We start from the raw sequence: 12,728 nt of genomic DNA, 5'->3' as shown, positions 1-12,728 counted from the left end.
ATTAAAGAATTTAGTCAGCTGTTTCAACTAAAAAAGTTGGTTCTATGATATGGAATGCATTAAAAAGTTATAGGATTTACCAACAGGGTGCAGCACTATATTTTTTGCATTTATGAACACAGCTAATTTGAACTAAGCAGCAACAAAAAACTGTGATTCACAATGAGAACTGTCAAAGTAGGATGGTTTACAGTTATGTTTATGTTTTTCATTTCATTAATAATTTGTGATATTTTGCAAATTCTTGATAATTTATTTTTCTCTATTGTTTAGGTGAAGTGGTAGAACATTATGGCTATGGTAGATGTCTAATCTATATATTAATTTGAAACTGTTTTTCTTTGTCATAGCTAAATTGAGAGAACGGCTGGGCGTAGAAACTCGGTAGAGGTGTCTAAAGAAAGGTCTTGGTCTATAGATGAGCCATCAAAAGAGAAACATGGTAAATTCCCTTGGGGCTCTGCCCCAGTGGCCTTTGAATTCCCATCTCATGTTATTCTTATGGAGGAAAAACTGGGTTTTTGTCCCAGCTAATTTGAGAGAGCGGCTGGACGTAGAAACTTGGTAGGGGTCTCTAAAGAAAGGTCTTGGTCTATAGATGAGATGAGCCATCAAAAGAGGAACGAGGTAAATTCCCTTGGGGCTCTGCCCCAGAAGCCTTTAAAGTTGCCTCTTCAAATTTGTTTACCATATGCATAATTCTACACTACTTTTTAATGAAATAGCTGTTAATATTTAAATTGTGATTTATTGAATTTTTCAAAATGAAGTACAGTATTTGCAATGGGTTTTTCTGATTTTAAAATAGATTTTATTCTGCATCGTGTCATGTTATGCAATATAATGTTCTATTACCAAATCAATGGAATAGTATATTTCATTACTAGGACCGAAAGTGGCATTTTCCGGCGCGCGCTCAAGTTTTTGTGTGAGGCGAAGCCGAACACAGGGAACTCCAATTTCACGTGCGAGGCAAAGCCGAGTACGTGAGAGCTATTTTCATGTACGAGGCGAAGCCGAGGACGGGAATAATGGAGCAAGTGCCGGATAATAACTTTCGGTACGAGTTATGAACGATACTTTTCATTACGACGCAAAAATACACAAACACAGATAAGCAGACCTCAGTAATATTACAATAATTATTTATCAAACAATTTGTTTAAACATAAAAATAAAATACAAATCTTCTAAAAGTAAACCTTAGTATATTTTCGTTTAATTTTTTAAATATAAAAATTAAATTAAATATTCTAAAGGAAACCTTCGTATATTTATCAATACTTCAAAAATCAAAATAAAAGAATAAAACTACTTTGAACAATACATACAGCTGATTCAAATCATTAAATAAAACCGTAACAAAACACTAGCGCGCGTAGTGAATAAATGGAGAACTAATTGAGAGCGAGGGAAAGTAAATTTAGAGCGAGGGAAAATCAGCTGATCGATTTTCCCTCGCCCTAAATTAGAGCTTGGGAAACAACAACTTTCATAGATGACAGCTGTTATCGAAAATAGTTACTTTCGGTGAGGAGTGATGAAAAATCTTAATATCACAGTAACTCTTAAAATTATTTCTTATGTAGTTAACTTATATCTATTGTATGGCTTGGTTTCTGCCTTTTTTACCACTTCTATTGTATTGTGTTGTATTGTATTGTGTTGTTTTCCCATGTTATTGTATATAATGATTGTACGTCGGTGATATTCTTTGGCGTATTGCATCTGTAGACGAAACTTGGGTTGGTGAAATTATTACAATGGATAAAAGCGAGAAATCCTGGACAATTTGATGTAGGCTAAAAATAAAACTGAATTAACAATATGCTACATTTCTTGAGCAATCATTGAAATAAACGATTTGCAAACAATGGAAACATAGAAAAAGTCATAGAACACAACCAAGTAGAAGAAAAGAAATAATGGTTTTTAAAAAATTTATAATCCTTATTGTAGACTACCTAATGCGGCTATGAGAGGGAAAAATTTGTAGAAACACTAAAAAACAAGATCAGCTTTTTGAGAAAAGATAAGATATTTACAAAAGATTTGGATTATATCTAACTGTTGTGTAGATGTGAGTATTTCCATAATCTTCGTGAGTCGCCTGTAATGCTTAACAATTGCTCGAATTCGAGCAACAGGTACACTATTCTATATATTAATTTGAAACTGTTTTTCTTTGTCATATCTATTTTGAGAGAACGGCTGGGCGTAGAAACTCGGTAGGGGTGTCTAAAGAAAGGTCTTGGTCTGTAGATGAGCCATCAAAAGAGAAACGTGGTAAATTCCCTCGGGGCTCTGCCCCAGTGGCCTTTAAAGTCCCATCCCATGTTATTCTTATGGAGGAAAACGGGGTTTTTGTCACAGCTAATTTGAGAGAACGGCTGGGTGTAGAAACTTGGTAGGGGTGTCTAAAGAAAGGTATTGGTCTGTAGGTGAGCTTTCAAAAGAGAAACAAAGTAAATTTCCTTGGGGCTCTGCCCCAGAGGCCTTTAAAGTTCACTCAGCAATTTTGTTTACATTATGACCATATGGATAATTTTACACTACTTTTAATGAACCAGATGTTAATATTAAAATTTTATTCAAAGGAAACTGTCAAAATTAAATGTTTATTATTGATTCCCCACTGCATGGCAAGTTTTTTTATAGTTTCAACAAAATGATGAATTTATAATACATTTTAAATGTTTTGTTCAAAAATCTATGCTTTATTGCTCTTAGAAAATTTTAAATTATGAAATAACTGTGACATATCATTTTCAAAGGAACATATAATTATTCCTTATCGGGTTAGCTTATATATATTGTAAGGTTGGCACTTGCCTTTTTTCCCTACTTTCAATCACCATTTATTTTTGAATTCAAGAAAGAACACCAGAAATTCATTTATTGGTATGAAAGTTTTCGATAATCGGGTTGAAAATTGTGTCATAGATGAGTAACTTACGTTGAGGATGAGAGCTGTGTTCAAGTTTTGGAATAGACTAACTACGGAGTATTTTTCATCTATGGTTTTGGTGAAGTAGGTGAACTAATGTCAATTCAGGTATTTAAAAAAAAAATGTGTAGGCCTACAGGGTTTTTACTTTGATGTACACAATCAATCAATCAATCAATCAATCTTTATTTGCCATAAGGATACATTTACATATCATTGACAAAGTCTATTTGCAGTTTTCAAACCAAGTCTTAAAATAAACAACAAAATACTCTTACAGGCCAAATATTACAATTAACTTTCAACTCCATTCACATTCTTAACTGAAATTAAAACCAAACTAAAGGACAATTTCTCCCAGTTTAAAATAATCATCCAGACTATAAAAAGGGTTCTGAAGTAGATAATTATAAAACATAGCCTTAAATTTGTTAATTGAATGAAAATTTATATTATTTTTTACTGAATTATACACTTTAATTGATAAAATTATGTGGCAATTACTAGTTTTACTAAGACGATGGGATTCTAACAGTGCAGTATTTTTAAAACGAGTGTTGTGACTGTGATTATTAAATTGAAGATATTCAGGGGTTTTTAATATATAAACAATCAGATCATAAATGAACAAATTTACTGCAGTTTGAATTTGCAGATCTATAAAAAGAGGTTTGAAATGATCAGGGTGTGTCCCTGTCATAGCTCTTAAAGCCCTCTTTTGGAGAATCAAAATTTCTTTTATTCTACCACTACCACCCCAAAGCACCAATCCGTATCTCATGATTGACTGGAAGTACGCAAAATAGGCCGTCCTTACATATTTCTTAGGAACCTGATCTACCAGACGATCTAAGAGATGCACCACACGAGACAATCTTGAAGATAAATAATCTATGTGAGCATTCCATGTGAGTTGATTATCAATTTGAAGGCCCAAAAATTTTACAGCTGTGCTATTATTTAGATCACTCATAGTGGGGATTTGTTTTAGTGTAAAAATCATGTTTTGGGTTTTTTCTTCATTAAGCAAAAATCCATTCGCATTAAACCAATTTGATGCTTTTAGCTTTGTTTCAAGGACAAGATTTTTTAGTTCTGTTAGGTTGGGGTTTACATGAAGAAATGTTGTATCGTCAGCATAAAGAATAGTTTGACTCTTTACTGCCAATGGAAGGTCATTAAAATAAATTAAATATAAAAGTGGACCAAGGACTGAGCCTTGGGGAACGCCCCATTTTACATTCTTTTCTTGAGACGTATTGCCATTAATACTTACTATTTGTTTACGATTGTTTAGGTAAGATGAAAAGAATTGTAGAGATGGCCCTCGAAACCCATAATTTTGTAATTTGTTTATAAGAATTTTAAAATCAACACAATCAAACGCCTTGCTCAGGTCACAAAAAGTGCCCTGAGCAAATAACCTATTTTCAAATGCCCCATGAATCTGACGAATTAGATTATCAAGAGCATCAATAGTGGACATTCCCTTTCTAAATCCAAATTGGGATACATTAAACAAGTTGTTCTCCTCAAAATACTCATTAACCTGTTCAAAGACCAAGATTTCAATTAATTTACCAATTACCGGAATTACTGAGATAGGACGATAACTTTGGGGTTTATCTCTTGGACCCTTCTTATAGACTGGACAAACACGTGAGACCTTCAACAAGTCTGGGAATACTCCAGCTTCTAACAATGAGTTTATACAATTAGCAAGAGGTACATGTAAACTATAAATAATATTTTTCAGTAAATTATTTGACATTCCATAATTCATCACTTTTTGAGTTTTTCATTTTTTGAACTGCATTGATAACATTTAAAGGCGTTGACACATGTAGCTAGGTCGAACAACGCATCTAAACCTCACTACATACAAAACATTGGGAAACACAACAGTGTCATCACATCTCATCGCATTTGCATAATTTGTTACCAAGGCTGGACTAGGTTATGGATTTGGTTCCGCAAATGTTCAAGATTTGTGATCAAATTTCCTACAATTATGGTTCATTCCATCCACGAAAAACATGCACAGCTTTATGTGGTCGATATGGCCAGGCAAAACTACCCCATAAGTTAATGAATTATCAAGTAAGAATCCTGTTCTGATTAAATACATGGGTCGATGTGGCAAGAGAAGGAATTAAAATTGCTTAGATCGAAGTAAGAATGTTACTGATCTGGAGAATCAGATATTTTTATCAAATACAAAAAAAGAAACTTATTTAAATGCTGATAAAATTCTGTATTTTTATGACCAAAGATGAAGATTTACTTATAAATCTGGATACAATCTGAATGATTTTTCTAAAGCAGATGGAATTAGTTGTTAGTAATAAATATTGACTCTTTCCGTAACATGGAAGACTAATTATATGAACTCATTCTCCCATATAGTGAAAGTGGCTTTGACATGATAGCGGACATGATAAGTGGCTTATTATTATGCTTATCCTCCCTTCATTTAACTAAGATTTTAATGACTTCACTCTATCTATCGCAGTTAGCTGAATTTACATAAAACCTCAAGATTAACCGTCGATTTCGACGGGGTTCCACTAGTACTATAGAATACTGTAAATTAAAAAAAGCAAATTTTATCAAACTGTGTCCTGCCTTATTGCAAACGCAAAGCTTGAGTATAACTGCAATAAGCATTTTATACTTATATTCCAACCCCGTACGAAGGACGGGTACTCTGCTAGTATATATATATATATATATATATATATAAATGTGTGTGCTTGTGTGTGCGTATTTGTCTGTGTTCGTTAGCGTGACAACTCAAGCAAAAATTATCCGATTTTGAAAAAATGTAGTACAAACGTCTAAACCTATATTGTTTATTCGAACGAGTTCGCGAACCAGCATAATCGGACGATGGGAACGGGTTTATGAGGGGTATTATGGGGTTAAAATTGATCTTTCCCATTTTTGACTCTAAAAACACAAACATTCATAATTTCTCTCCAAACCATTTTGTAGAGCTTAAAAAAAAAATAATTTTTGTATATTGAAACATCGTTTGCCCAACGGTTACGGAGATAGTTAAAAAATTCTAAATTTAAAATTCCCATGTTATTCTTATGGAGAATAAATAAACTGTTGTAGTTTGCTTGTTTATTGATATATTTTAACCAAATTTGGAAATTTTCTTTATTTCATACTAAGCTATCAACATTGCAATATAAAACACGCCACGATATCTTCCCTGTAGCTGCAAACCTAAGTACTCACTAAAATTAATGTTATTTAAATCTTCTTATATATATAAAATCCAATGTATGTTTGTTTGTTTGTCCTTCATGGATTCTGAAACCGCTCGACAGATTGTAATGAAACTTTCAGGCATTATTCAACGATGGTTTGTGTGAAGTTTGGTGCAGATCCACCAAAAGGGCTCCGCCCTAGTGGCTCTGGAGTTTCCCATGTTAACCTTTTGAGTACTCATATTTAAATTGAATTAAAGAATCTTAACAGCTGGGTCCAACTAAACAATTTGATTCTTTGATGTTCAATAGCATTAAAAAGTTAATAGGTTTACCAACAGCGTGCAGCACTATTATTCTTTTTAAATTTATGACAACAGCTAATTTGCAACCAAAAGGTGAGTGAGCGTAGCGAACAAACTTCAACCTAGATGCGAGTTAGCGTAGCGAACGAGCTCACCTGAAGGCAAGTGAGCGCAGCGAACAAGCTCCAACCTAAAGGTGAGTGAGCGTAGCGAACAAACTTCAACCAGGACATGATTGAGCCATGGGAACGATTTGCTGCGGCGGGGGTATTAATGTCAAGCTTATGGGAGAAAGTAAGTAAGTCTGCTGATACCCTTATTGTTTGTGCAGGGATTGTGCCAAGCGCAACCCAGGACTGAAGGTACATCTAAGGGTGGAAAGCACTAGAGAGCGACATTTGCTGTGGCAAGAAGGAGCTCCTGTACACACAGTGTTGTACTCCAGTCCTCAGTGTAAGGTACAATAGTTGATACTGTACAAAAGCCTCTCAGTCACATTCCTAGCTTAGTGGAACGACACGTTTATAATATATTGTGCAATTGCTGTTAAGGGTGTGCTCTACCTACCTTAGCTCGGATTTCTCAATATGAAGTTGCCGAACGCCGATGTCCCTATACCATTGCATTGAACAGCGCCTTGAAGAGCTCTTGCAAGCCTTTCGAGTCTGCTTGATTACATAGTTATCCTTCAACTTTTTAGTAAACTAACGGCAGGTTCTTGTTTTTAAGAATCTATTTCACTTTTCCCGTTTTTTATTTTTCTTTAAAAATTATTTGTATGCGTTAAAACTTATGATAAAAAATGGGTATTTTAACATTTTTACCAACCTTTGAGCCCAACATTTTTTAAACTATCAAAATTTAAAAAACGGCAAAACTACAATAGTATTTAACGAAAAATATGACACCAAGATCTTTTAAATTGGTTCACAATTGGGGCTACAATCAGGAAGAACTAAACCCTTTCCATTCGCGCATGCCAGACGAGTAGAGCGTACCCTTAAAAATAAGCAAAGTCGAAACCAATAGGGCAGTGCTGTCCTTAGGGTGAAGCGTCTGCTCCAGGCCTCGCACCGGGGAAGGCCTCGTTGGCCTAAATATGTCAGTATAAATATGCTCCGGCCTAAATATGCTCGAGGGTATTCCATACCCCCCCGGCCCCCCAGAAACATTATTAAACAAGGCCTCGTAAAACTATTTATTGCCCCAAGCCTCGCATTTTATAAGGATGGCTCTGCAATAGGGTTGTGGTTAAAAAGGGTTACTGTAGTCATAACCTGTAAGACTTGTGCTTTTGGAAACAATGTACATAATATGTTCCTGTAGGGCTTCTGCACACTAGGCCACCATGGTACTTTGGAAGCGTGATTGGTGGCGAACCACTTCATTAGCCACCACACTTGCTCAGTTCATTGTTTTATATTGATCGTGATGGAACTGGAAGGAGCTTGTGGGTTTAATATTATGTTCCTTCATTTGCGGAATAAGGGGAAAACCCAGAAGAAAATACTAGATGTACCAGTTTTTGCCATTGCTGTTTTTGCTCCTTATTATCTGCCCACACCTCGCAACCTAATGGAGGCACGGCGCAGCAAAATAAAAAACTTCCACTCCCAATTCCCGTGGTGGATTCAAGAAGTTTTCAACTGCGGTTCTTTGAGAGTTGTCAGGTGTATTTACTTATAAGATGCGATTAGTTGTTTGCTGAAGCAGTAGAAATTCTTCTATTCTTCACACTCTGCTTTGCATTCATAAGAGTTGTATAAATATATAGGAAAATATATTTATCCAGTATAAATATATATACTGAATTGTATAAATGCAACTAATGCAAGTACATTGACCAAATGTTTTAGTACTTAAATTGAACATGGAGGTTGAAATTCAATCAAATTCTTTATTGGTACTGTTTTCAAAATTTTACAATGCATGGTTTTAAAATACATATCCTTTCATGTTCTTACGAACTTGTGAAGGTTTATCCTTTTTAGTTTGGGCAAGGATCCAGTCCTTACGTATCTACTGCGCCCGAGGAAGTCTACTGAAATCCCACACTTCCTTGAATGATATTTCCTTGTTGCAGTTGCAGACTGACGTGGTTACGCGAGCCATAGACCTTTACCAAGAGAAGTTATGTGTCTTTGGTCACATTGGCCTACCTAGATTCCATCAGCCTAAGAGCTTCAATGACCGCATCGACCCGTTTTTACTGATGCTTTGTCGAGCCTGCCCGAAACTTCACACTCTGGTAAGTAATCTAATCAAGTTGTCTCGTTTCAAAGGACCAATAGCATCGAAAGGTTTCCAAAGGTTGAAAGTAGGATTACTTGCCAGCTCAAATTGTGCATCCATTGAACCTTCAACCTAACAAGTATAAATATTATAAGGCCCTACATCTAAAGATATGTTGATTTTGTATTATTTTTTAGGTAGTAAGAGAGAGGATATCAACCAGTACAGTACTGCTGTTAGCTGACGTAGGCAAGAACCTGCGTCATCTGTATATCAGACGCAACGCAGTCATACTGCGTTGTGATTGGCCACGCAACCCTGAGTGGTCACCTGGGTAAGCTCAAATGTATCGTTAGTCGAGAATTGATCTGCTGAAGTATTGTCGGAAATACTATACACAAGGTTTGTTTACAAAATAAATCACAATTAATTTGAATAGCTTATAGCTAAATCACAGTGGTTTGTTCATTACACTTAGACTAATAATTTCAAAGTATTAAGTGCCCTTTTACTTAGGAACCAAGCAATCAAAAGAATAGTTCAGAATCTTCACTACATGGCTACATATTTTGCACTAAACTGTTGTAGGTTCTACGAGTGGCTGCGTATGTCTTCACGCTCATACGAGGACACAGAACGTGAAGTGTCCCAGAGGTTTGGACACTCGTGGCACATGCTGTCTGACAAAGAGTTCACCCGGCTCTCCGTCGGAAGACTCGTCTACGACTGATGTAATGTGATATTTACTGAGTTAAGGTGCCCAACTTTACTAAGCTGTTATATTTATTTATTACGATATATGTATAACGTCTACTTTAAATTACTACCTAACCAATTTTCATGATTGAGATGTCTTTGTTCAAGGTGCCTTTAAGCATTGACGTTTCGATACTGAATTATACATCCTATCTACATGGAGGATATGTCGCCAATTTTTTTTACTAAAAAGTAAAAACACTGTAGTTGAATGATTCAGTCACAGAATGAGCTGCTGTCTAAAATTCTATGTTCTACCTTGTCTGTTCTACTAAAATAGTTACGAGGCAGAAAATGTGTTGTAGCTAATAGTCAACCTATTAGATTGACTTGGTTAAAAAATTGGCATACTTGACCGGAATCAGTAATTTACATCGGGGATTGCTAGTTGTATCAATGTTGAAGTTTCATGTTTCATGTTACTTCTACCTTGTAATGCACTTCATTCTCACCGTATTTACGTAAAACAATCATATCCTTTTTACGTTATATTTCAAAACCTTGACATCCATTTACATGTTAACTCAGTTGATTGATTTCATTGTACTGATCTGGATTTAATTCTAGATCCATGACAGCACAAAACATCCCCATTCAAAGTTTGAACTAATATACAGGGTTTACAATAAATATAAACAGTATTGGTATAAGCAGTTGTTTAAAACAACAAACTTAAATGTTAAGCAAAGTTAAGTTGCCATACTTTGTAATTTGATGCTGCAAAAATTCCGAAATTTCTTGTAATTCTAAGCCTAGTACTTAACGACAACTGAATCATGTTTTTAAATAAAATTACAATTTAATTTATTATTTTTTTCAAATAAAACAGCACAGTATATGCTCTAAAACAAACATTGACAAGTACTGTTTTAATAAAAAATCACCTTCATACGTTACGTAAATCAATAATATATTTAGTGTAAATCCAGGCAATTAGAATCTTAATTGAGATAAGGTACAACGCCAATTAGTCCGGATTTCTGACTCTTCTGTGTTTGACATTTCTAATTACACTTCAATAATCCTTAGCTTCTCAGCAACTGTGCTAGTCTTGTGTTTGCTCCGTGAAGGTGCTATAACTATTAATTAATTATTTTAACTGGCAGTCACATCTTAAGAATTGCTAGACTGTGTGAGTAAATTAAGTAATGTTCAGTTGCAGCATTGCGTTATTACAAAAAAAATGTGTTAAAATTCACAGACGGTAAATTGTTTAATCATCTGAAAGAGTTGGGAACCTTTTGTCTTATTTTGTTTGATCAAACGATTGTGATAGATTTTTTTACTTGTTATGACATGTATATAAAGTGTACAGTTTCTTTTGTACACATTTGGTTATAAACTTGTTTTACATTCAAGGTGTTTGTTGTTTTTGTTCCTGTGTTTGTTAATATTATGTGTTTTGTGCTTTATAAATAGAGAATCAATAATAATAGATGGTATATAATACTGTACAATTGTAATATCTCTTGGGATTATATCCTCAGAATGTAGAACGTCCTGGGAATGTAAGACAGCCACGGTTGGGCGAACTAATTCCCAAACATAATTAAGGTTAATGCCTTTCCACATTGGCGTAGAGTTGCTTGAGTGACGTCTTCAGGCAACGTAGAGTATTAATACGTAAGCTATGAAACAGTTTACACCGAAATGTTGTATTCGTTTGAATTTGTCCACAGTTTGAGTTGTGGGCGAGAGCATTACTGGTTGTTTGTTTCAAGTATTTTGTTGATCAATTTATGTTCTTTGTAGACTGGGCTAGAGATGGTGTTTAGTGTTAATTGGTATGAGCCAGACTTAAGCTTAAGTATGCCTTGGTTGGACTGCAGTGAAAGCAGTGACAGTGACTATTAACTTTTGTTTCAGTAATCATCATTGAAGCAACAAAGTACCCACTTTGTTTGTCATTAAATTAATCAAAGGATGGAATCAGTCTGCAAATAGTGACACATGATGAAAGATTCGAATATGTACGATTAAACGTTTTAAATTAAAACGGTTTAAGTAGGCAGAGACACGAACCACTGAACCGTCTACTGTGCAAATGCTCGGCTCACAAAAGTAGACGTTGCACTGGCGACGTTTATTATGTTGCTTCACCGACGAAATGCGATGCCATCAGAGTGAAATGGCCTTTACTAATAAAAACTAATTAGAATCACCAATTCTAAATTCTGAAAGATAATTTAAAATAATTAAATAATTTCAATAAGAATAGATACAAAGATAATGACAGTTTTTGACACAGAATGATTTAATGTAGTCCTTAATTAATGTATTGTTTATATAAAAACTTTTTTTTTAAATTGTTGACCATTGTTATAATTTATTGTTTGGATCTAAAAACATAGCTGGCATTTAGATAATTAGCTTATGCCTGTGCTTTTAAAATTTCTTTCATTAAAATGTAAATGATGTCATGAATCTATAATATTATAACCCGCTCCTAAAATTGAGGCTTGTTTAACCTAAGGAATACATTGGATTTTAATTTTTAGTTTAGTTATTACAGTATTTTTGTCTATGACAATCAACATAACGTATTAACAAATGGGTAAAAATCTCCACTTCAATCAGTTAACCTGCTGTCATCAATTTAATAAGAATATATGGAGGCCTGCACATGATATTTTGCAAACCTTGATTTTAGTTTGTTTCTTAATTAAATGTAAAAATCTCAATGATCTTGGAATATTTTATAACTCCCATCAGCAGTAATCGGGGGAGCGAGCTGGCGTAGTGGTTAGAGCGCGGGACTTCAGTCCCTGAGGTCCCGGGTTCGATCCCCGCTAAGTCACTAATGGATTTTATCTAAGTGATAATGTCGCAACCCCTAGGTCTAGCCTGAAGTAATGTGAAAAACAATCCCAGGCTCGTGCCTAGCGTCCTAGGAAAAAAAATAGATTTTTAGTTTTTAAATTTACCAAACTCAATTAAATTAATGGTTCAAAACTCTAGAGCAGCATGTCTTTGTAATTGCATTGTTTCATGATTAAAAGAAGCTTCTAAGTAGTTTAACAGTAAGAGAGGCCAGTAATTATGCCTGCATTACCCTCTTAATGATGGTTTAACTCTTGCAGCATTCTGTTCTCGTTTTATTCACAATATTCTTACTTAAAAGTAGTGAAGGTGAGATGGTTGGAATCCCTCATAAATCATTAACCCTAGAGGACCCAAAAAAAATTATATTGGCTGTATTGTGTTCAATAAACAAAATCTTGATACATTTTTATGTAGCCTAAACTATTTTTGCATGAAAAACTCAACAAA

At 34.6% G+C, this 12,728-nt stretch overlaps 1 protein-coding gene across 1 annotated transcript in view; it reads left to right on the top strand.

Moving 5' to 3' along the window:
• Positions 1-9,758, top strand: part of LOC129005359 (uncharacterized) — a 42,593-nt gene extending 32,835 nt beyond the window's left edge. Inside the window, exons 7-10 of the mRNA XM_054434224.1 lie at positions 6,802-6,928; positions 8,554-8,718; positions 8,900-9,036; positions 9,291-9,758. Coding sequence (XP_054290199.1) covers positions 6,802-6,928; positions 8,554-8,718; positions 8,900-9,036; positions 9,291-9,432 — 571 coding nt within the window. The 3' untranslated portion in view covers positions 9,433-9,758. The remainder of the gene's footprint in view (positions 1-6,801; positions 6,929-8,553; positions 8,719-8,899; positions 9,037-9,290) is intronic.
• Positions 9,759-12,728: the final 2,970 nt, after the last annotated feature.

Source organism: Macrosteles quadrilineatus, unplaced genomic scaffold, assembly GCF_028750875.1.
Source record: "Macrosteles quadrilineatus isolate MER2022 unplaced genomic scaffold, UCM_ALF_1.0 Scaffold_20__1_contigs__length_2534061, whole genome shotgun sequence".
In the NCBI taxonomy this organism is placed as follows: domain Eukaryota; kingdom Metazoa; phylum Arthropoda; class Insecta; order Hemiptera; family Cicadellidae; genus Macrosteles; species Macrosteles quadrilineatus.
Note: the sequence above shows the minus strand (reverse complement) of the source record. Positions and strands in the feature narration are given on the sequence as shown.